This window comes from Sander lucioperca, chromosome 21 (genome assembly GCF_008315115.2).
Source record: "Sander lucioperca isolate FBNREF2018 chromosome 21, SLUC_FBN_1.2, whole genome shotgun sequence".
Classification (NCBI taxonomy): Eukaryota; Metazoa; Chordata; class Actinopteri; order Perciformes; family Percidae; genus Sander; species Sander lucioperca.
In genome coordinates this window covers 2,520,118-2,543,579 of record NC_050193.1, presented here as the reverse complement: position 1 = coordinate 2,543,579, position 23,462 = coordinate 2,520,118, and the positions used below count along the sequence as shown (strand labels likewise).

General features: G+C 41.9%; 2 protein-coding genes across 4 annotated transcripts in view; one reads left to right on the top strand and one right to left on the bottom strand.

Annotated features, from left to right (window-relative positions):
- LOC116062299 (cephalotoxin-like protein) overlaps window positions 1-23,462 on the top strand; it is a 1,100,540-nt gene that overhangs the window by 184,314 nt on the left and 892,764 nt on the right. The gene's annotated exons all lie outside the window — the stretch shown is intronic.
- Window positions 12,595-23,462, bottom strand: part of si:dkey-89b17.4 (zinc finger protein 646) — a 12,380-nt gene continuing 1,512 nt past the window's right edge. Inside the window, exons 2-5 of one of the 3 annotated variants that reach the window (XM_031300057.2) lie at window positions 17,573-20,325; window positions 15,555-16,664; window positions 15,375-15,470; window positions 13,352-13,598 (exon numbers count right to left, since the gene is read on the bottom strand). In XM_031300057.2, the coding sequence (XP_031155917.2) occupies window positions 15,392-15,470; window positions 15,555-16,664; window positions 17,573-20,124 (3,741 nt within the window). In that variant the 5' untranslated portion in view covers window positions 20,125-20,325 and the 3' untranslated portion in view covers window positions 13,352-13,598; window positions 15,375-15,391. Of the gene's footprint in view, window positions 13,599-15,374; window positions 15,471-15,554; window positions 16,665-17,572; window positions 20,326-23,462 lie in introns of all 3 variants that reach the window. The other 2 variants (XM_031300058.2, XM_031300056.2) reach the window with 2 other exon arrangements.

Below are 23,462 nucleotides of genomic sequence, written 5' to 3'. Positions count from 1 at the left end.
GACTTATTTCAACATACGTACTATACTATGACTTTTTATGACTTTTTTCGACATACTATACTATGACTTTTTTATGACTTGTTTCGACATACTATACTATGACTTTTTATGACTTGTTTTGATATACTATACTATGACTTTTTTATGACTTGTTTCGACATACTATACTATGACGTTTTATGACTTGTTTCGACATACTATACTATGACTTTTTTATGAATTTTTCAACTTTTTTCGAAATATTATACTATGACTTTTTTATGAATTTTTTGGACGTATTATACTCTGACTTTTTTATGACCTTTTTCGACCTACTATAATGACTTTTCTTTTTAACTTTTTTCGACATACTACACTATGACTTTTTAATGATTTTTTTGGACATATTATACATGATTTTTTCGACATACATGACTTTTTTATGACTTTTCGACATACTATACTATTACTTTTTCGCGACTTTATTCAACATACCATACTATGATTTTTTTTTTTTTAAATTCTACTATGACTTTTTATGACTTTTTTCAACATACTATACTATGACTTTTTTCAACATTTTATACTATGACTTTTTTTAACATACTAAACTATGACTTTTTTATGACTTTTTTTAGACTTTTATACTGTGACTTTTTCAATTTTTTTTGACATATTATACTATGACTTTTTTATGACTTTTTTAACATACTAAACCATGACCTTTAATGACTTTTTCCAACATACTAAACTATGTCTTTTTTATGACTTTTTTGGACATATTATACTATGACTTTTTCAACTTTTTTCGGCATACTATGCTATGACTTTTTTCAACATATTATACTATGACTTTTTTTTAAAAACTTTTTTAGACATACTACACTATGACTTTTTAATGAATTTTTTGGACATATTATACTATGACTTTTTTAGGACTTTTTTCGACATACTATACTATTACTTTTTTCAACTTTTATCCAAGTACCACACCAATTGTGTAATGTAATATATAATATATTAATTTGAATTAATCTAACACTTGTGGCTTGGAGGTAGAGAAGTGACCTCATAAACACAAGGTTGTTGTGTCAATTGCAGGCTCCTCCAGTAGCATGTTAAATTGTCCCTGATTGAGTCAATTAATGATCCTTTGATTTTAAAACATATTATGACTTTTTTGACAAACTATGCTGATTATTTTATGACTTTTTCGACATACTATACTTGGACTTTTTTCGACATTCTATACTATGACTTTTCTATGACTTTTTTGACATTCGATACCATGACTTTTCTGACAAACTATACTGATTATTTTGACTTTTTTCGACATACTATAATATGACTTTTTCAACTTTTTTTGAAATACTATACTATGACTTTTTTTTACAAATTTTTTTGTCATACTATACTGTGCCTTTCTGACTTTTAATATACTATGACTTTTTTCAACTTTTTTCCAAATACCACACCAATTGTGTAATGTAATATATAATATAATAATTTGAATAGATATAACACTTGTGGTTTGGCGGTAGAGAAGTAATGTTATAAACACAGGGTTTGTGGTTCAATCCCAGGCTCTTCTGGCCACATGTCAAATTGTCCCTCATGTAGTCACTGAATGACTTTTCTACACACTATGACTTTCTTGACAAACCATGCTGATTATGTTATGACTTTCATGACTTCTTCGACAAACTATACTATGACTTTTTTATGACTTTTTCGACATACTATACTATGAATTTTTATGACTTTTCTGACATACTATACTATGACTTTTTTCAATTTTTTCGAAATATCACACCAATTGTATAATGTAATACATAATATAATACATTTGAATTAATATAACACTTGTGACTTGGAGGTAGAGAAACCTCAATCCCAGGCTCCTCTGGCCACATGTCAAATTGTCCCTGATGGAATCTCTGAATGACTTTTCAACACATTATGACTTTCTTGACAAACCATTCTGATTCATTATTTTATGACTTTTGTGACTTTTTTCAGCATACTTTACTATGACTTTTTTCGACATACTATACTATGACTTTTCAACTACTGTACTATGACTTTTTCGACATATTATACTATGACTTTTTTCAACTGTTTTCGACATACTATACTATGACTTTTTTCAAGTTTTTTAGAAATACCACACCAATTATGTTATGTAATACATAGTATGATACATTTGCATTAATCCACTGATTACATTTTCAACACACTATAACTTTCTTGACAAACCATAATGATTATTTTAGTACTTTTGTGACTTTTTTCGATATACTATACTATGACTTTTTTGGACATAATATACTACGAGTTTTTTATGACTTTTTAACATACTATACTATGACTTTTTTAACATACTATACTATGACTTTTTTAAGGTTTTTCCAAATACCACACCAATTGTGTTATAATATATAATATAATACTTCTGATTAATCTAACGCTTGGAGGTAGAGAAGTAACCTCATAAACACAAGGTTGGTGGTTCAATTCCAGTTTCCTCTGGTCACATTTTAAATTGTCCCTCATGTAGTCACTGAATGACTTTACAACGCACTGACTTTCTTGACAAACCATTCTGATTCATTATTTTATGTCTTTGTGACTTTTTTTTAACATACTATACTATGACTTTTTTCAACTTCTTTCCAAATACCACACCAATTGCGAAATGCAATATATATTATAATAATTTTGATTAATATGACAGTTGTGGCTTGGAGGTAGAGACGTAACACCATAAACACAAGGTTGGGGGTTCAATCCCAGGCTCCTCTGGCCACATGTCAAATTGTCCCTGATGGAGTCATTAAATGGCTTTTCAACACACTATGACTTTCTTGACAAACCATTCTCATTAATTATTTTATTACTTTTTTCGACATGCTATACTATGACTTTTTTTGACATGATATACTATGACTTTTTCGCAGCTTTTTTGGACGTAATATACTAGGACTTTTTTGCGACTTTATTCGACATACTACACTATGACTTTTTCTGACTTTTTCGACATACTATACTATTACTTTTTCGCGACTTTTTTTCGACATACTATACTATGACTTTTTATGACTTTTTCGACATAATATACTATGACTTTTTCATGACTTTTTTGGACATTCTATTCTATGACTTTTTTAACATACTATACTATGACTTCTTTTGAGTTTTTTCCAAAAACCACACCAATTGTGTAATGTAATATACAATATAATAATTTGGATTAATATGAGAGTTGTGGCTTGGAGGTAGAGACGTAACGTCATAAACACAAGGTTTGTGGTTTAATTCCAGGCTCCTCTGGCCACATGTCAAATTGTCCCTGATGGAGTCACTGAATGACTTTTCTACACACTATGACTTTCTTGACAAACCATTCTCATTCACTATACTATGAGTTTGTGACTTTTTTTGACATACTATACTATGACTTTTTCGATATACAATGCTATGCCTTTGAAGTTTTTTCGACATAATATACTATGACTTTTTATGACTTTTTCAACATACTATACTACGACTTTTTCATGACTTTTTTTAAACATATACTATGAATTTTATGACTTTTTCGACATACTATACTATGACTTTTTTCGACATATTATACTATGACTTTTTCAACATACTTTTCTATGACTTTTTTATGAATTTTTCGACATACTATAATATGACTTTTTCATGACTTTTTTTGACAAACTATCCTATGACTTTTTTATGAATTTTTCGACTTAATATACTTTGACTTTTTTATGACTTTTTCAACATACTATACTATGACTTTTTTCGACATACTATATATACTATGATTTTTTTGACATGCTATACTATGACTTTTGGAGATAATATACTATGGCTTTTTTATGACTTGTTTAACATACTATACTATGACTTTCTTGACAAACCATTCTGATTCATTATTTTATGACTTTTTTTTTTTATTTTTTGGACATACTATACTATGACTTTTTGGACATACTATACTATAACTTTTTGGACATACTATACTATAACTTTTTTGCGACTTTTTCACGTCTTTTTTTCAACATATTATACTATTACTTTTTTATGACATTTTTGGACATACTATACTATGACTCTGTTATGCGTTTTTTGGACATACTATAATATTACTTTTTTATGCCTTTTTTCGGCATACTATACTATGACTTTTTCGCAACTTTTTTCGACATATTCTACTATGACTTTTTTGGACATTCTATTCTATGAGTTTTTTAACATACTATACTATGACTTTTTTCAAGTTTTTTCCAAAAACCACACCAATTGTGTAATGCAATATATATTATAATAATTTTGATTAATATGACAGTTGTGGCTTGGAGGTTACGAAGTAACCTCATAAACAAGGTTGGTGGTTCAATCCCAGGCTCCTCTGGCCACATGTCAAATTGTCCCTGATGGAGTCACTGAATGACTTTTCTACACACTATGACTTTCTTGACAAACCATTCTGATTTATTATTTTATAACTTTTTTCGACATGCTATACTATGACTTTTTTGGACATAATATACTATGACTTTTTAGACATACTATACTATGACTTTTTTTTGACTTTTTTCAACTTTTTTACTATTCTATATAACTGAAAGTATTTTATTTGACTGTAGATGATGAAAGTATAAATGCATTTTATTCTGAGGCCGCACTTTGAGAGACTGACTTACGTAAAAGGATCTGAATATTAAAGTGGCAAAAAAACACCAAACTTTTCAGATATTCCATCTGAACACAGAGAAGAAGAAACTTTATGTATTCAAGAAAACAAACATGAAAAGCTCAAATTATATTTACTCAAATTATACAACAGGAAAAGGTCAAATTATGTTTTTACGTGTATTTTTCGCCAGTTGAGCGTGCCCTATCAAAGACGAATTTTTGTCACTCCTGACAGTTAATAAAGTTTTTCTTATTTTATCTCCATATTTTAAATGTCGGTCCCAGTTTAACTGCAGATTTAATGACTGGGTTCTTGAAAAAAAAGACAATAAAGGAAGTCGTAGCAGCCGTGAAACAGGATTTCAGAATAAAACAAAGACATTAGCTTCTAACATTAATGAGCGTTTCAGTTTACAACTAAAATCACAATAAACAGATTATTTGTTTCCTCTGGAGGCCGGTCGGATCTGTGCGGCGTGAAGGAAGGATTTAATTCGCTGTCTGACTATAAAGGGTTATTACACACAAATTACACAGCAGTGTAGACATATTTTCCCATGTTTTTGTGTCTAAATGACTAAGCTTCCACCATAAATTCTGTTGTTGCCGCTGACAGACTCAGATTGTTATTCTAAGTGTCTGACAACATTATGGGATGGATCCCTACAGAGATAGACCTTTTAGTTAAAGAGGAAGATCCTTTTAGTTTAACATGAAACAGCCCCGAAATCACCATCGCCAAGCTCCACCATACTCCATGTAAATAATCAGGACTTTTATCATCGTAAAACACACTTCATTCAAAGTGGATTCAAACTGGCTCTATACACGCTAAAAGTACTGATTATTTACATGGAGTCTGGTGGAAATATGCTGGCTCTATACACGCTAAAAGTACTGATTATTTACATGGAGTCTGGTGGAAATATGCTGGCTCTATACACGCTGAAAGTACTGATTATTTACATGGAGTCTGGTGGAAATATGCTGGCTCTATACCCGCTAAAAGTACTGATTATTTACATGGAGTCTGGTGGAGATATGCTGGCTCTAATCATGCTGAAAGTACTGATTATTTACATGGAGTCTGGTGGAAATATGCTGGCTCTATACACGCTAAAAGTACAGATTATTTACATGGAGTCTGGTGGAAATATGCTGGCTCTATACACGCTAAAAGTACTGATTATTTACATGGAGTCTGGTGGAGATATGCTGGCTCTATACACGCTGAAAGTACTGATTATTTACATGGAGTCTGGTGGAAATATGCTGGCTCTATACACGCTAAAAGTACTGATTATTTACATGGAGTCTGGTGGAGATATGCTGGCTCTATACATGCTGAAAGTACTGATTATTTACATGGAGTCTGGTGGAAATATGCTGGCTCTATACACGCTAAAAGTACTGATTATTTACATGGTGTCTGGTGGAAATATGCTGGCTCTATACACGCTAAAAATACTGATTATTTACATGGAGTCTGGTGGAAATATGCTGGCTCTATACACGCTAAAAGTACTGATTATTTACATGGAGTCTGGTGGAAATATGCTGGCTCTATACATGCTAAAAGTACTGATTATTTACGGAGTCTGGTGGGTTTGGTGATGGTTCTATGCACGCTAATCTGTAGGATGAGATTCGTCTCTGCAGCTCCGAAATACTTCATTCAGAATGGTTTGACACAGATTTGGATATTGCGCAATAGTCCATATTGGGATTTCAATAAGGTTGGGGTTAATTGTGCATCCCTTGTACCTTCCTAAAAAAACATTTCTGCAGTGCAGTTACATCGCAGCTTGTTCCGACTTAATACTGGACTTATTTCATGTTTTAAAACACTGAAGTGACACGTGAAATGTAACGCCAACTTCACAGCCATTTACTGGAACCTCAGTGTGGATTTCAGCGCTGAAATGTAACTAAGTACATTTACTCCAGTACTGTACTTCAGTCCAAATGTTGAGGTACTTGTACTTTACTTGAGTCTTTTCTTTTCATGCCATTTTCTACTTCTACTCCGCTACATTTCAGAGAGAAATATTGGACTTTTTACTCCACTACATTCATCTGTTACAGCTTTAGTTACTAGTTACTTTAGTTACTCCACTACATTCATCTGTTACACCTTTAGTTACTAGTTACTTTAGTTACTCCACTACATTCACCTGTTACAGCTTTAGTTACTAGTTACTTTAGTTACTCCACTACATTCATGTTACAGCTTTAGTTACTAGTTACTTTACACATTAAGATTACTGCACACATAACACATGTAGTTTATGAATCTGATGTTTGATTCTAAAGTAAACTAACCAACAATATAACAGCTACAAGTCACGCTGAGATGATCAGACCATTACACACACAGCTGGTTGATCCTTTACACTTTCTACAATGGTTTCATACTTTAACTACATTATCCTGATGATACTTACACACTTTAACTGAAGGAACATTTTCACTGTAACAGAGTATTTCTTACAGATCTAGTATTAGTACTTTAACGGCAGTAATCTGAATACTTCTTCCGGCACTGGTGGATCTTATGAAAGAGAAAAGAACAGAGTAACTTTACTTTAATGTAATAAAACGTTTCTGTGAAGTGTGTTAGTACTTAAATGACAATTAGATTAAATATTTGTCACATTTAGAGCTCTACTAACTAAACATACAATATACATGTTTCTTTAAAGGCGTTATTTGAAGAATATTAAATGTAACGTTTGAAATACTTTTAATCAGAAGTGGAAAGTAACAAACTACATTCACTCACGTTACTGTAACTTTTTGTGCGTCTGTGTGTCTTTGTGTGTGTGTAGGTCTGTGTGTGCGTCTCTGTCTGTGTATCCGCATGTGTCTGTTTGTCTGTGTGTGCGTGTCTCTGTGTGTGCGCGTGTCTGTCTGTCTTTGTGTGTGTGTGTCTGCCTGTGTGTGTGCGCGCATCTTTGTCTGTGTGTCTGTCTGTGTGCGTCTGTCTTTGTGTGTGTGTAGGTCTGTGTGCATACGTGTGTCTGTTTGTCTGTGTGTAATACTATGTCCATGGTTTAAGTTCAATCTAAAATCAAAATAAAATAAGTGTATAAAAACTATATCTCCCCGCTGTTAAAAAGTAACTAAGAATCTTTCACTCTGAGTCAATATTAAATGACTTATATTTTACTCTGAGTAGATTTTCATTCCGTTAGTAGCCCCCCCCCTCCTCTGGTTTTAAACGCTGTGTCCCTAATAAAACGGCCGTGTGAATGTAAACCAATTGAAGACGCTGAGCTCCACACAGGTTTTTTTCAGCTATTTATTTTCAGTACTCAGCAGTAAGGGTTATAGTATATGGACAAGTTCTTCTGTTAAGAAATGAATTATCAAAACATAGTTTATAAAAGTGTATAGTAAGTAAGCATTACATATATATATGCATGGAAACAAAAAGTTAAAACACATCAAAGAAAAAGGGTGGGGCCGGGGGGGGGGTTATAACTCTCTTCCAAAAACCCAAAATCTGTTTTTCTTTTCTCTCTAAAAACTAGCTGAAATGTAGGCGGGGAAAGAGTGTCCACGCAGGAACCCCCAAAATATAAATCAAACACGGTGTCGGAGGGAAGATGCCCAAAAAAAGAATTAAAAATAGAGAATGTACAGTTATTACTTCTGTGTTTCTACACCACACATCGACTCCTACGGACAGCACTTAACGGTCACCGCACGGCTTTTATTTTTTTAATCTTTTTAAAACTAGCACCAGTGCTGTTGAAAAAACGCTGACAAACTGTTCTTTTTTTTTAAAAAAACGCTGACACACACAGAGAGAGAGAGAGAGAGAGAGAGAGAGAGAGAGAGAGAGAGAGAGAGAGAGAGAGGCTTCCGATAATCAAAAATCAAAATGAAAAGGGAACAAAAAACTTAAAATACACCAATAAATACAAGAGGTTTACCATGAAAGTGTAACAAAAGGATGAGCGAACGCACTCCCAACAAAGAGGAGAAGCTCCCAAAACAGTCCCTTTTTTCTTTTTTTGTGTCTTCGTTTCGAGTTTGATTCTTGTGAAAACGGGAAGTAAGGTGAGAGATAAATACGAAGAGAGGGATGATGGGAAATCTCGACTGACTCGACTTGAGAAAGACTGTCAACACAACAACACTTGGTTAAAAAGGCAAGAAAAAACACTTTTGCATCACCGTGGTACAGTTCTTAAATCTTCACAGAGTTCAGAGTTCATCGTCTCCGCACAACAAGGGAGGGGCGTTGTGGGTAAAAGGAAGAGGAAGGGGGGTGGAGGATACATCAACACAGCTCTAAACTCACACATCCTAAAGACTAGCGCCGTCCATTACAAGTGTTAATAATAACAATAATAATAATAATATAAATAAATGCATTACTACAATGATTTCCGTCCTAGAAAAGAGCCGCTGCAGAGACTACAGTCACAAGTTAGGATACAGAATCAAACTGGCCCAACTATTCCTACACCGTGGCTGCTCCGCTCCGGCCTGGTTCCTTTCTCCTTTTCTTTTTGGTCTGAAATCCCCAGAACCTGCTGCAGCCAAACGTTCCCCTTGCTTTGAGACGGGATGGGTTCTCTCTCTCACACACACACACACACACACACACACACAAAACAAGGAACAGCTGCAAACATTCATCCTTTAGTTGAGATTTTTAAATTTGGTATTTGATGGCTTTGAGGCTGCAGTCGGCGGTTTTTTTACTGCAGAGGGGAACTTCAAGGGGTTCAACGGTAAGGTTGTTTAACCCATTCTACTTTTACTGGCCCCTGTACAAGTTGTGTGTTTGATGTTTGCTTTTGTTTTTAGGAGAAAAAAAACGTCAAAAGAAGTGAAAAACGCTGAAGAAAAAAAAAAAAAAACATCGAAACAATGTCAAACTTCGGTAAAAAATAATCTAATCTGTCTCTGTGTATGTGTGTGTCTCTCTGTGTGTGTCTGTGTGTGTGTGTGCGCATGTGTCTGTCTCTCTCTATGTGTGTGTCCCTGAGTGTGTGTCTTTTTTACTGCAGGAAAATAGCAGTTCTAACGTGTTAAAGATCAACTGACCAGAAACTGGCAGAACAAGCAGAACATGAACTTTAATATAATCTCTGTTTTCCCGCCCAGAGTCTGGCGGTACCGGAGCCTCCCGGTGATTTAACGGTTAGGATTTAAATGCTGTTTTCATTTCTCGTTTTTCTCGGTCCAAATTAAAAAAAAAAAAAAAAAACATCTGCCGCGATGTTATAGTCACTTTTCTTCTGCGCTTGTTTGACGTTATTATTCCCCCTGACGTTTTTGAAGCATTTTCTGTCATTTTTGTCACTTTAGTCAACGTTATTTTTATCCATTTTTTCCCCCAAATGCTATCAAATTGAATAAAACACCCAAATTCAAAGAAAGAAGTGACCTGATCATTTATTTTACTTGTGAAGAGCACGTTATTTTTTTTGGGGACATTTTGGTTGGTAGAAACCCCAAAATTTCTGATATAGAAACTTTTCGAAAATGGGTCAAATTTGACCCGAGGACAACGGGAGGGTTAAAGAAGACCAATTCTAACTTCTCGCTGGCTTCAAAGTTTAAAAACATAACTGACTTTTTGCAACATACTTTTTTTAAGAGACCAAAACAACTTATTCATTCATTCATTCATTCATTGGTCTGTTGAATCTGTGTGTGTGTGTGTGAGAACACGGTCTGCTCTGAGAAGCTGCGACAAATCAAACTCATGAGAGAGAGACAAACACACGAGCACACACATTTAAAGCAGACCCACGCGTCCCGTCTTCACTCCTAAAAGCTCCCACAAGTCTTTGCTGCCTCCCTCCACAACCAACACACACACACAAAAAAAAAAGGAAAAACAAACCAAGCGCCTCCCGTCTCTTCCCAGCACGTCCGCTAAAAACACTTTGTTTTGGACCGACTGGGTCAGAATATGGGTTTAAAAACATTGTGACAAAGGCCACGGGTAGATTTCATACAGACAAAACGTCCTCTAAACACCGTTGGAAGCTGGGAGGATGGAGGCGGAGAAGAACACAGAGAAACCAGCTCGGGACCAATCAGCTCCTGCTGGGGGGGTTGGAAATGAACAAGATGTCTCTGAAAACACAGCACCACACTTTCCTTTTAGTCCGGAGCCTCACAGCCGCGGCCGCCAACACACGACTCGCCAGTCTTTGTCACGAGCCAACACATCTCCATATCTGCGCTCCCCAAAAACAAGCAGAAAGACAGTCCGCCAACTTCTGCAGACCTTCACTCGGGGTCGCCGCCGATTCCGTTTTGGCGTCCGCTAAATTAGTCCACTGCTAAATCCTGCAGTCTGCATCGCCGCCGAACACGGTCCGTTTGGTCTGCCTCTGGCAGTCTTTTTACCAAACAGCCGCCGCAGCTCCAGAGAAAGAGTCAAACACGGTCGGCTTTTAACGGGGGCGGCATGCGGTGGGGGGGAGCAAGACAGGTGTGTAGTGAAGTCCGTGCATGTTTAAATACACAACTACATCCCGTCTTGTCCGTCTGTCTGTCTGTCTGTCTATAGTCTGTCAGTCACAGTCTGTGCGGGACACAACTACAACCAGCATCTCGGGGTTGGGGGGGGGAGATGTCCGTAGCCTCGGCTCGGGAAAGCTTAGGAAACAGAGTGTGTGTGTAGCATCCATTTTCAGTCTGTGTGTGTGTGTGTGTGTGTGTGTGTGTAGCGTCCATTTTGTGTCCTGCTTTGTGTACATGTTCAGTCATGCAGGACCACACACACACACATTACAGCCACACACACACAAACTATATATATATATATATATATATATAATGAGGAAGAGGAGGGTGAGCGGGAGGAAGAGCTACATTTTGGCACCTTGGCATGTGACCGCACCGCCCCCCCCTCCCCTCCCCTCCCCATAGAGAGGTGAAGTCCCGCCCCTTCCTGTGTCCATCGCGGGGACTTTATTTCAGTTAAGATGTGTCCGGTAGTGAACAGAGAGAGAGAGAGAGAGACTAATAACATTTAGACGTTTCATGATGCCGACCAGGCATCAACCAAAGACGGCTTGGAAACCAAATGCCAAAAAATGACCGTATGTGAATGGCAGGCCAGGAAATATACAACACCCAAAAATCTTTGAAAGGAGCCAGTTTCCCCAAATTAGGAGTTGTTGACAGTCTTCTTGTAAACCGATTTGCGCTTAACCTCAAGAAAGTTCCACAAGCTGGAATATTAATATTATTATTATTATTATTAATAAAGTCATATTAATGTCGGTACTGTTCTTCTTTCCTAGTTTGATACGTGGTGTTTGTTTTTGTCAGTTTAAGTGCTGCTCTGCAATTTTGTTTGAACTATGCATGTCCCCATACAGGACAAATTGAACGCATGTTTTAAGGGCAGTGCCGGTTTTCGAATTGCATAACAAACTTGAGATAATATAATTATCATTAAATGGACATGTTTGACCCATGGAAGATACTGTCCCCCCCCCCACCTCCCTCCTTTACTAACAAGTTCTGACACACACAAACACACCTATCATAAAGACTATTTACTGTAGGCCGTGTTGTCCTCTCTTTACAGGACATGTCAACCAACAGATTTACTGTTAGCCATGTGTAACATGTGTTATTCACATGTGCACCAAGTAGTAGGCACACTGTCAAAAAGAAAATTTTCCCTCCATTTTTCCTTCCAATTATTCAGATTTTTACCCTGAAATTTAACTTTTGGAATATTGTAGTGAAAAAGTAAAATCTTTTAAAAAGGAAAAAAAATATTTTCACAATAAATGTCAGAATATTTTGAGAAAATGTTTTTGAATATTTTAGATAAATATCAGAATATGAAGAGGGGAAAAAGAAATCTGGTTTTTGATACTGAAGACCGTCTTCACTTGCTAAATTATCTTTTATATCTTGTGTATCTAAACATTATTTCTCTCTCGTTCTTTACTACCAAACCCATCTGTTCAGAAATGAAGTCCCACACGGCGGTCCACGGGAATGGGACCCACTCCCCTCCCTCTTCCCTTAAGTTATATGAAGGGGCCGCCGGGCATACCCAGGAAGTTGGGCGCCGCCATGGCCATGCGAGGGGGCGCCGCCGAGCTGCTCCAGTGCACCTTCATGTGGTGCCTCAGGTTGGACTTGGACGAGAAGTGCTTGTCGCACTGCTGGCAGGAGAAGGGCTTCTCCTTGGTGTGGATGCGGCGGTGGCAGATGAGCTGCGTGGAGACGCGGAAGGACTTCCCGCAGTCGGGGCACTGGTAGCGCTTGGGCTCGGTGTGGATCCGCCGGTGGTTCTTCAGGGACATCAGGTTGGGGAACTCCTTCTGGCAGGAGTTGCAGAAGTAGGTGCCGGTCTTGTGGCTGTTCTTGTGGTTGAGCAGCGAGCTGGCGTGGCGGTACGAGCGCCCGCACTGATCGCAGGCGTGGGATTTCACAGCCTCGCCGCGGCCTCTAGGCGCTGCCGCAGCGCCGCCGTGGCCAAGTCCCTGCTCCTGCATCAAGGTGAGGTCCAGGCCAGACCCCCAGCCCAGGTCCTGGGAGCCCCCCGGGCGGGGCTGCTGGGGCCTGGGCTGGCGTGGCGGCGGTGGTGTCTGGCCGTGCGTGATCTCCATGTGAAGCCGGAAGCTGGCCTGCGTGGGGAAGGCGCGCTGGCAGGAGCGACACGTCAGCTCGCGCTGCTTCTGGTGGACGCGGCGGTGGTTGTAGAGCTGCGAGGAGACGCGGAAGGCCTTGCCACAGTCGTGGCAGCGGTGGCGGCGCGTCTCCGAGTGGATGCGGCGGTGGTTCTTCAGGGCGAGCAGGTTGGAGTAGGTCTTGAGGCACACGGCGCAGTGGTAGATGCCGACGGTGTGGGTGTTCTTGTGGTTGAGGAGGGAGCTGGCGTGGCGGTAGGAGCGGCCGCACTGATCACATCTGTGCAGAGACAAACGGGAAGAAACAACACAGGGGGAGGGGAGAGAGGGAGAGAGGGGAGGGAGGGAGAGAGAGACAGAGGGAGAGAGAGAGAGGGGGGGAGAAAGAGAGGAACAGAGAGGGAGAGAGAGACAGAGGGAGAGATGTAGAGAGAAAGAGGAAGAGATTAGAAACTGAAGATGGCAGTTTATTCTAACTGTTTCCACATTCATCTCAGTTACTGGTTACCACTTTCAATTTAGAGTTATTGAAATATTTTCACTGCTCATCATATAAGTAGGGTTGGGTATCCTTTGGTTCCCCCCCGCCCCCCCCCAATACCGGCGCTCAAACGATACTTAAAAAGACAAAAACAAAACGACAGTCGACAACATTAAAGTTTGTGGCCTTTTCAACTTTTGTGTCCCTCTTTATTTGTACTCGGTGTGTTGGTCTCAGATGTTGTGGTTGGGTTTTCCATCACACTGTCAGAGTGGTGCATGATTTCTCTTCACAGACCAACACACACACACACACACCTCTCTCTCTCTTCATCTATCCATTTATCTACGGCTGCGACTAACGATCATTTCCACGGTGGATTATTTTCTGGATTAATGGGTTAGCTGTCAACTATTAAATTAATCGGCAACTATTTTGATAAACGATTTGATTCAGTTTCTTCACTCTCAAACCAATTCATAGATTATCAAAACAGCTGGTATTTGTCTGAAGCTCGTATCGGCTAAGTTTGATCAAGAATCGATATATCGATTCTCTGGTACACACACACACACACACACACACACACACACACACACACCGCAATAACTGAAAACCGCAACACAAATCCAATCTGCACCCATGTATCAGGGAAATAATCGACTCGGGACAGAAGCACATCGCCCCAGCCCTAATATGGATCCAGATCGTTGTCTCCGTATCGTTACACCCCCTAGCATCGGCCGATACAAAGAGTTCGGCTATCGGGAAGGAAAGAAAAAAAGTATCAGAACATCTCGTGACATTGGTTTCGGTACCCAACCCTACGTCTAAGATGTTGTACATACAGGTATATGATCTGAAATCCGGCTTATAGCTTTTAAAAAAGGAAGACTACAACAAAGTGGTGCACCAGATAAAGTTATGATTTCTACACAGGGTCAGAGGGGGAGGGAGGGACAGGGGAGAAACTATGGACAAACAACTGGGATTCATGTCGGCTGGGAGGTATCTGCAGCTCCCTGCACTGCACAGATTTACACACAAGCTTCAAAGCGGTTTCTTACGCATCTGGGAAACAAATTCAAAAGACCTCGTGTCGCAGCCTTGGATGAAAGATGCATCAAACGTGCCCAGAGAAACCTCTACCGTGCCGGACTGTGGTGGTTGTAAAGAATCCTTGAGACTGTTGAGATTAAAATCCTCTGGACGTGTGCAGTGCAGCTAGCTCCAAATACTTCCTAATCTTCTCTGGGATTTCAGTTTTGCCAACACATCAATCAAAATGTAGGAAACCCCATCACATAACTGCATTTCTGTTCTAATAACTGGCCAGTATCATGATACAAAACACAAACAAATCAAAGACTACAATTAAAATCATTAACACGAGCAAGGAACAAACATCAGTACTTTAAATTGAGCTAATATGCTAACACACAAAATGCTTAAATCTGTGTCAGAGTGAAGCTAAGAAAACAAAGCATTAAAAAACAACACATCTAAACATGTAGGCAGCCTAAAGAAAACTCAGGTGTGTGTTATATGCTAACTGAAAGCAAACGGGGTTGACTTATCTGGTCTCTCCACTAATTCAATTTGTCCACACTTCAGAAAAATCCGAATTCCGGCACGCGTATGGTCCCAAGGAAGCCGGATTGGAGATCATATACCTGTAATAGACACGTAGAGACCTAAATTTATCTTCACTATTTTTTTCAACTTCGAAGAATCACAAACAACTGACGAGAACTCACGTGTACCGACACTCCTCGCCCTCTCCCGGGGGTGCAGCGGCCTTCCTCCTGACTTCCATGCCTACCTGGTTGTCCCCGCAGCGGTGCCTGGCTAGGCCGGACCTCCCCTGGAAACTCTTCCCACAGGTGGGGCAGCCGAACGGGGTGGCGCCCTCCTCGTGGACCTTCTGGTGGTTTCGGAGGAACCTGGCCAGCCGGAAGGCTTTCCCACACGTGTGGCAGATGTGCTTCTTCCGCTGCGTGTGGATGCGCATGTGGTTGCGCAGCGCCATGTAGTTGGTGTACGGCTTGTCACAGAAGTTGCACCGGAAGTTGCCCGTCTTGTGGGTGTGCTTGTGGTTCAGCAGGGAGCTGGCGTGTTTGTAGGCGCAGCTGCACAGGTCGCAAGCGTAGGGTCTCTCGTCAGAGTCCAGGTCCACCGAGCTTCTCTCCATGCTGATGTTGGCGGAGCTGTTGGTGGAGGAGGACGACGGCAGGTGCTGGGCCGGGCAGTCGTGGGCTGCCAGTTCGTCGGCTGTGGCAAAGCCTTCGCAGCAGCCGTCACACTCAAAATCCATCTGGGCGCCGGGGCCCTGCGGCCCTTTGCACAGGCCCGCCGTAGTGTGGGTGGCCAGCTGCCTCTGGGTGCGGAAGCCCTTGCCGCACTCCTGGCAGTTGTGCTTCTTCTGGGCGAAGTGGAGGCGCAGATGGTTTTTCATCGCCAGCCGGTTGGGGTAGGTGGAGTTGCAAACATTGCAGTGGTACTCCCCGATTTTGTGGAGGTTCTTGTGATTGGCCAGGCTGCCTGCGTGTCGGTACGTCTTGCCACATTCGTCGCAGGCAAAAGGCCGCCGCCCAGTTTCAGAGGGGTCAAACTTCTGGGGCCGGGAGGTCCCGGCTGAAGAGTAGGGCTTTTTGAAGCCTTGGTGGCTGTACTTGACGCCCATTCCCTGTCCCTTTGAAGACTCTCCTCTCATAGCCTGCATGTGGGATGGGCCGGCCTGCTGGAAGCGGGAACCGTTGGGTCCGGTACGGACAAGACCTTTGGCTCGGTGCTCCTCGTGGAGACGGAGGTGGTTGATCAGCTGCTTTTGGATCTTGAACGCCTTGCCACATTCTTCACACTTGTGCCTGCAGTAGAGAGGGGCGAATGTGAAGGAAACAACAGAATATCTGTAAATACATGAAAACGTATCAACTTTAAACAATATCAGGGCGGCGGGGGCAATAAACATGAGCTTTTGTGGAGGCTAATTTTAGGCATTATGGCCCAGTACTGAAATTCCTAATAAGGTTGGCAGTCCTGATATCAACTTTAAAAGGTAACTTAGGTTTTTATCAACTCTGGACCCTATGTTTCCATGTTTTTGTGTCTAAGTAACTGAACTGGGAACAACAATCTCTGAAACTGGTCCAGCATAAAGCGAGAAACGAGCTGCAATGTAACCCTACAGGACAAATGTAAATAAACACACATTGCAAAAGACACTAATTTTTGAGTAAGTTGAAAGAAAATATCAGCAGAAAACTGCACTTTAAAATGTTAACTGTCTTTTTTTTTTTTTTTAGTGCTGCTTTTTATATTCAATTCAATGTTCAATTTGTTCAATAAAAGGTTGGAAATGATTTGCTTTCATTGGTTTTAAACTCAACAGATTGTTGTATTTTAGCAGAATACTGCAGAATAATATCGGTTCATTTATCACAAGTTATATCGTTATCTGGATATTCAAACATTTTTATCACTGCCCTATATTCTACGTAAAAGTAGTATTACGTTCATGAACTTTTACTTATAAAACAAAAAAAAAATACCGGTACAAAAATCTACTCAAGTAAAACTAAAAAGGAGCTCATTTGAAAGTGACTTAGTTACTTTTTCTCAGGGGTAAACCTTATTTATACTTGTTATACGTAATGTAATTTATAAGTAGTATCAAGATATTCAAACATGTTATCGCATATTTTTCATATATTTCCCTGGCATCGCGCGGCCCTAATCTTCACAAAATCAAAAGCATGCAGAATGGCAGCCCTACCTCTTTAGATCAAAGTGGGTCCTTTGGTGGTTCTTGAGGGCCAGCAGATTGTAGTAGCGTTTCTGGCACACCAAGCAGCGGAAGACGCCGGTCTTATGGGACTTCTTGTGGTTCAGGAGGGAGCAGGGGTGTCTGTATCCGCGTCCGCACTGGTCGCATTTGTGTGGCTTCTCGCTTTGGTCGACCAGAGGCCTGCGTCCGTCGCCGCCGACGTCACGGCTCCCTCCGGCAACCCCGCCGCCGACGCCCTCCCCCCCAGACATCCCTTTGGCTCCGTTCAGGCCCTGCTTGCTCAGTGAGCCGCCCCGATTCTTCCCGGGGCACAGGTGAGTGATGAGGTGGTGGCGGTCGGCAAAGAACATCCCGCAGTCGACGCAGATGTGGTTGCGTCCGTCCATTTTGTCGTTGCCGTTGGCCGCGCTGCCCGCGATGCCCTGTTGCTGGCCGTCCGGCCTTTGGGGACCGTGGACCAACTGGTGGTTCAGGAGATCTTGCTTCCTGGCGAAGCTCTGGCCGCAGGTGGAGCAGATCATCCTCCACTCCTGGTCCAGGCTGGACGGTCCCGGCCCGGTTGGGTTGTTGGCGTGACTGCGCAAGTGGCTCCTGAGGGCCCGGAGGCTGGCGTAGTGGTTGCCGCACACCGAACACTGATACACTTCTCCGTCGTCGTCGTCGTCTTTGTCGTTGCTGCCCATTCTCTTGCCCCCGCTCTGGGAGTATTGGCGTTGCCCCCCACCACTGCCGCCACCGCTGCCGCCACCTTCTTTCAGGCTGCTGGAGCTTCCGGCGGGCAGCGAGGTTCCACCGGAGCTGTGGTAGTTCATGCTCGCCAGGAAACCGTTGGACATGGTGCTCTGCTGCTGGGGCTGCTGGCCGCGGCGGGGACACAGGTGCGACTTGATGCCAGATACGTCTCCGTACATCTGGCCGCAGTCGGCGCACACGTGTCTGTCGGCCTGACGGTGAGAGGCGTTGCTCTGGGAGAGCGAGCTGCCGTCGAAGCGATCGTGGAACTCCAGAGAGTCCAGCCCGCTGCTGTGGCCGCCGTCTGGAACAAAGTGGTTACCGTCACCCAGATTCCCCGGCAGGGAGATTGGGGTGGTGGCGCCGCTGCCCTCCTGGACGTAGCTCTGCTGCGAGTCCAGAGTGAGGGGCTCTGGAGACAGCCAGTCGTTGCTGTCGTTAATCGACTGGTTGGAAGAGCGCCCCTTGTGGCTTCGCAGGTGGCTGTGCAGCGCCGCCAGGTGAGGGTACTGCTTGCAGCAGATGGTGCACTGGTAGTGGCCCGTCTGATGGCAGCGTTTGTGGTTCACCAGGCTCCCTGCGTGCCGGTAGCTTTTGCCGCACTCTCCACACTTAAAGCGCCGCTCTCCGTCATCTGGAGAATTGGCATGGGGCACACGGCCTCCGGAGGGAGAAGACACGGAGCCCTGGGAACCGGAACTTAGCCCGTCGGAGTTTAGGATGGAGCTGTCCTGGCCATGGGCGCCCGGGTGGGGATCGTGAGTCAAATAGTGGACTTTCAAAGTCTCCAGATCTGGGTGTCCCGCACCACAGTATGCGCACGTGTAGATGGGGTTGTTCACCGGGGGACCCATTATGGGATCATAGGGGCCTCTTTTGTCACTGGGCAAGGGTGGCAGGGGCAGAGGGTCCCCCAGGGCGGGGGTGTACGCCGGGGATCGGACGGCGCTCAGATTGTGGGGCATGATGCCTGGGAAACTGCGCGGCAGGCCGAGGGAAGGCGAGGCCGCGTTGTGAAGCAAGATGTGCTCCTGAAAGTCTGTCTTACTTGGCAGCGAGATCTGGCACAGGTGGCAGAAACACGAAGCGGTGTCGTCGCTCTGGGATGACTGCGTGCCGGCGCCGCTCACCATAGACGCCCCAGGCGTCTTGAACTTCGAGTGAGTTCTCTCGTGGCTGTTTAGTGCAGCCAGGTTGCTGAATTGTTTGAAACACACAGAGCACTTAAAAGTTCCTTGCTGGTGACACTTCTTGTGGTTCACCAGGCTGCCGTGGTGCCGGTACGTTCGGTCGCACTGGTCGCACTTGAACGGCCTGTCCCAAGCCTCTTCGGTTTCAGGGGAGCCTTTTTTTCCGTGGTCGCCTGTCTGGTGGCTCTGTAGGACACTGTGTCCCAAACTGTTATTCAAATGGGAGCGCCCAAACCCGTCTGAGAGGTCTTGGGCGAGACCGTAGTCCCTCTCGTCGTGGCCCCCTTCTTCGGGTACTTCTTCCCCCTCTTCCTCTGTGTGTGCACTACTCGGGGACAACGTATGGATACGTAGGTGGTTCTTCAGAGCTACTGCGTTAGGCAGCGTACGCGTACAAACTGGACACTGGAATGAACCGACTTCGTGAGATTTTTTATGATTGGCGAGGCTAGCTGCGTGCTTGTAAATTCGTCCACACTGCTCACACTCAAAACGTCCGTTCTCTTCTTGCTGATAATGTGCTTTCATATGCTCTAGTAGACTTGGAGTACTCGGACACACCATATCACACTCTTTACAGGGGAAACCCTTGGCACGACTCATATCATGCATTGCCATAGTACTCTAAAGCAAACGTTTGGAGGGAGTCACGGTTCACAACATAGAAATGAACAGTGACGGTAGGGAGGAGAGGAGGAAAACAGCAGGGCTTAGCTCTTCAGCTGGGGGGGCGGCGATGGCGGCCTTTTTCTCCTTAGTGCAGGTCCAGCCAATCAGGGCCCACCTCGGGAGGCGGTGGGGCCACCCAGTGAGGAACCACTGTGGAGACAAGAAGAAGACAAAAAGAAGAGGGTTACTTAAAGAGCAACTTCACACCCCATTTCAACAGTTTAAGTTAACTAATAAAACTAATAAAATCTGGCTAAAAATCATAATCCCGATTATCTGTCAGAGTTCAACGCTAAGGCTTTTTTCTCTTGTCCGGTCGGGAAAGTTAGAACAAAATTCTACTTGCCCAAAGTCAATTTGTACTGGCCCATGAAAAAAAAATCTGAAAAGTCTGAAAAAAATCTAATGAAAAATACTGAAAACAAATGTCAACACATCTAAAAAGTCAAATGTTGAAAGCATCAAAAGTGTGAATATCAAAATTAACACACTCTTTGAGACACTGTTTTTATGTTGCTTTTTTTGTCACTTATTTCAATGTTTTTGGCACTTTTTTCCATTAACACCAGTATATTCAACACTAGACCTATTTATTTGCACTACTTTTACAGTTGTTTTTTTTGGAATTAATGGTCAATAAACCTCTTTTATATGAAATATTCTACTTTTTGTGTAAGAAAAAGCAGAAATTATGAATGATTCTGACTCGTGTTAAGATCAGAGGAATGAAGGTAATGGATAATCACAGATATGTCAAAGTTTAGTCAGGATAATGCTATAATAAAATTGAATACGACACCCAAAATTCTATGAAAGTAGAGATCTGATCCTTTAATTTCCTTTGTGAAGAGCGTCTTGTGGAACCACCCATGTCATTTTGGGGCAATTTGGTTAAAAGAAATCCAAATGATGTGGAAACTTTGAAAACGGGTCAAATTTGACCCGAGGACAACAGAAAAAACAAACAAACTAAGACTTCTTTCAGACGATTGTAGTTGGATTCCTTTAGCAAGTTTTATCTTTAAGCTTTTTGAGTGTTGTTTATGTATAATCTGTTCTAGCTTTTCCAACGTTTTAGACACATATGGTGATAACAATGGTCCAAAATTATGTCGAATTGCATATTTTCTTTATTGAAAAACATCACTTTTTTTTTGAGGAAAGACCCTGAAACCCCTCTGCTAAATATGTCTTCAATAAACCCAGGGGAAACACTATTTATACTCTGAAGATTTACACACATCATGTTCAGACATCATGTACAGCCTGATTTATACAACATTTCATTCATAAAAAACCTGCAGAAAATGGATGTTATGATAATAAAGAGGCTATTATTACTTTATAAGCTGTGAATTTGTGTTACTACATCCTCTGGGTCACATGACAGTGATATATATCTATATATCTATAGATATATATCTATATATATAAATAAAAGCTGTATCCTGGAATTCACTCAAAACTTTTGTTTGTTTAACAAAGTCATACATTTTTACAGAGTCGCACACACGCAGTTACACATGCACGCGGTCGCACGCACACAGTCGCGCCCACGCAGTCACCCACGCACACACACAGTCACACGCACAGAGTCGCACACGCACACAGACAGTCACACACACAGAGTCGCACGCACAGGTTTAAGGTAAGCTGTATGTGTCTGACACAGCTCTCTTGAATGGGCGTTTCTGTGTGACATTACGAGCCCTCTCAATGCGCTCAACCTGCAGCTTCAGGGGCGTGATCACTGATATGCATGTGCCTGTGGGAGACGCTAAAGCTGCGAGAAAACGTGTGCCATTTCCCATGCTGCCAAACTATGAAAGAGCAGGTGTCCGTGTTCCCAGGTGCACAGTTTGCGCGGCATACATAGCGGCAAATTCACACGGCGATTTGCCGACTTTGATGCCCAAAAGAGCAGGTTTGAAGCGCTCAGTGATCCGTTTGCAGCTGACATGGAAAGCGCACCGACCGACCTCCAAATGGAGCTGATCGAACTCCAACGTAAGTGACACGCTCAAGTCAAAATATGACTCTGTGTTTCATCCCTGGCACCATGCCCCAGCTGCATGCTCAAGTTGCTCAAATGCTCTCTACATTTGGTAGCACAGACCTATGTGAACAACTTTTCTCTGTAATCAAGTTGAACTAAACATCACACAGGAGTTTGTCTCACTGACGAACACCTTCACTCAACTCTGAGGATTTCCTCAGCTCAGAGCCTGGCCCCAGACATCGATGAACTTATACTATCTGGTTCAGGTACCAGGGCACCAGGGGCATCGGACTGGGGGGGGGAAAGGGGACTGAGTACCCAGGGCCCAAAAATATGCTAGAATGAATAGCTGTGGATGCGGGAAGGGGCCCATAGAAAACGCCTTTCTACAGGGCCCAGAATGCTGTGCCAGGACACATCACAGTGCAGTGAACTGAGCTTTAATGTAGCGTAGGTTTTCCTTTTTGCACTTTTCTCTTGGTAATGCTTGGGCTGTTAAAAGTTGTATGTTTGGATTTTCACTGAAGGAAATTAGTGTTTTGTTGTTGGCCTGTGTGAAATGTTTTCATTGGAATTTTACTCTGGAAAAGCTGCAGAAAGAAAGAGAGGCAGAAGAAATTCAGATTCTATATGTGTAAAACTATGGCGAAGTTCAGGCCTCTTCCAAATAAATAGCCTAGATCTTATTGCAATAGCAGAACAGCTAATAGGCCAAAGCTTTAGGCTGCTTTCAGATTCCATATGTGTAAAACTCAAGTTGATAATAAATATTGAATATGTCCGGCCCTCGACTTGGACCCAGTTTTTTATTTTTATTTCGGCCCACTGTGTATTTGAGTTTGACACCCCTGATCTAAAGAATGAATAATTCCAGCAGCCAATAAATGAAGTCTGCACTGAAATAAATCCTAAAATAACAGGAAAAGTTCTTGCAGCTCATGACCTAGACGACGTCCCATAATAAAAAAACAGAAATGTTGTGTGTAGCTACAGTAAAAACATTTTATTTTTTAAATATATCTCATACAAAGCTGCTCAGTTAGGGCTTTGTTTTATCTCAGTTCTTATCATTTCCTTTGGGGAGGGATAAAACCTCTTTTTATTTATTTTAGATGTTCTTGTGACATCCATAATGTCTTGTTTTGTTGCTTTTTTCTATGTTTTTTTGTCTATTTTTCTGATTTTCCCCCCAGCTTGTTTCTGTTGTTTTGTCAACGTTTTGGATGCTTTTTGTCACATCCTCAAATGTCTTGTTTTGTCCACAACTCAAAAGATATTCACTTTCCTG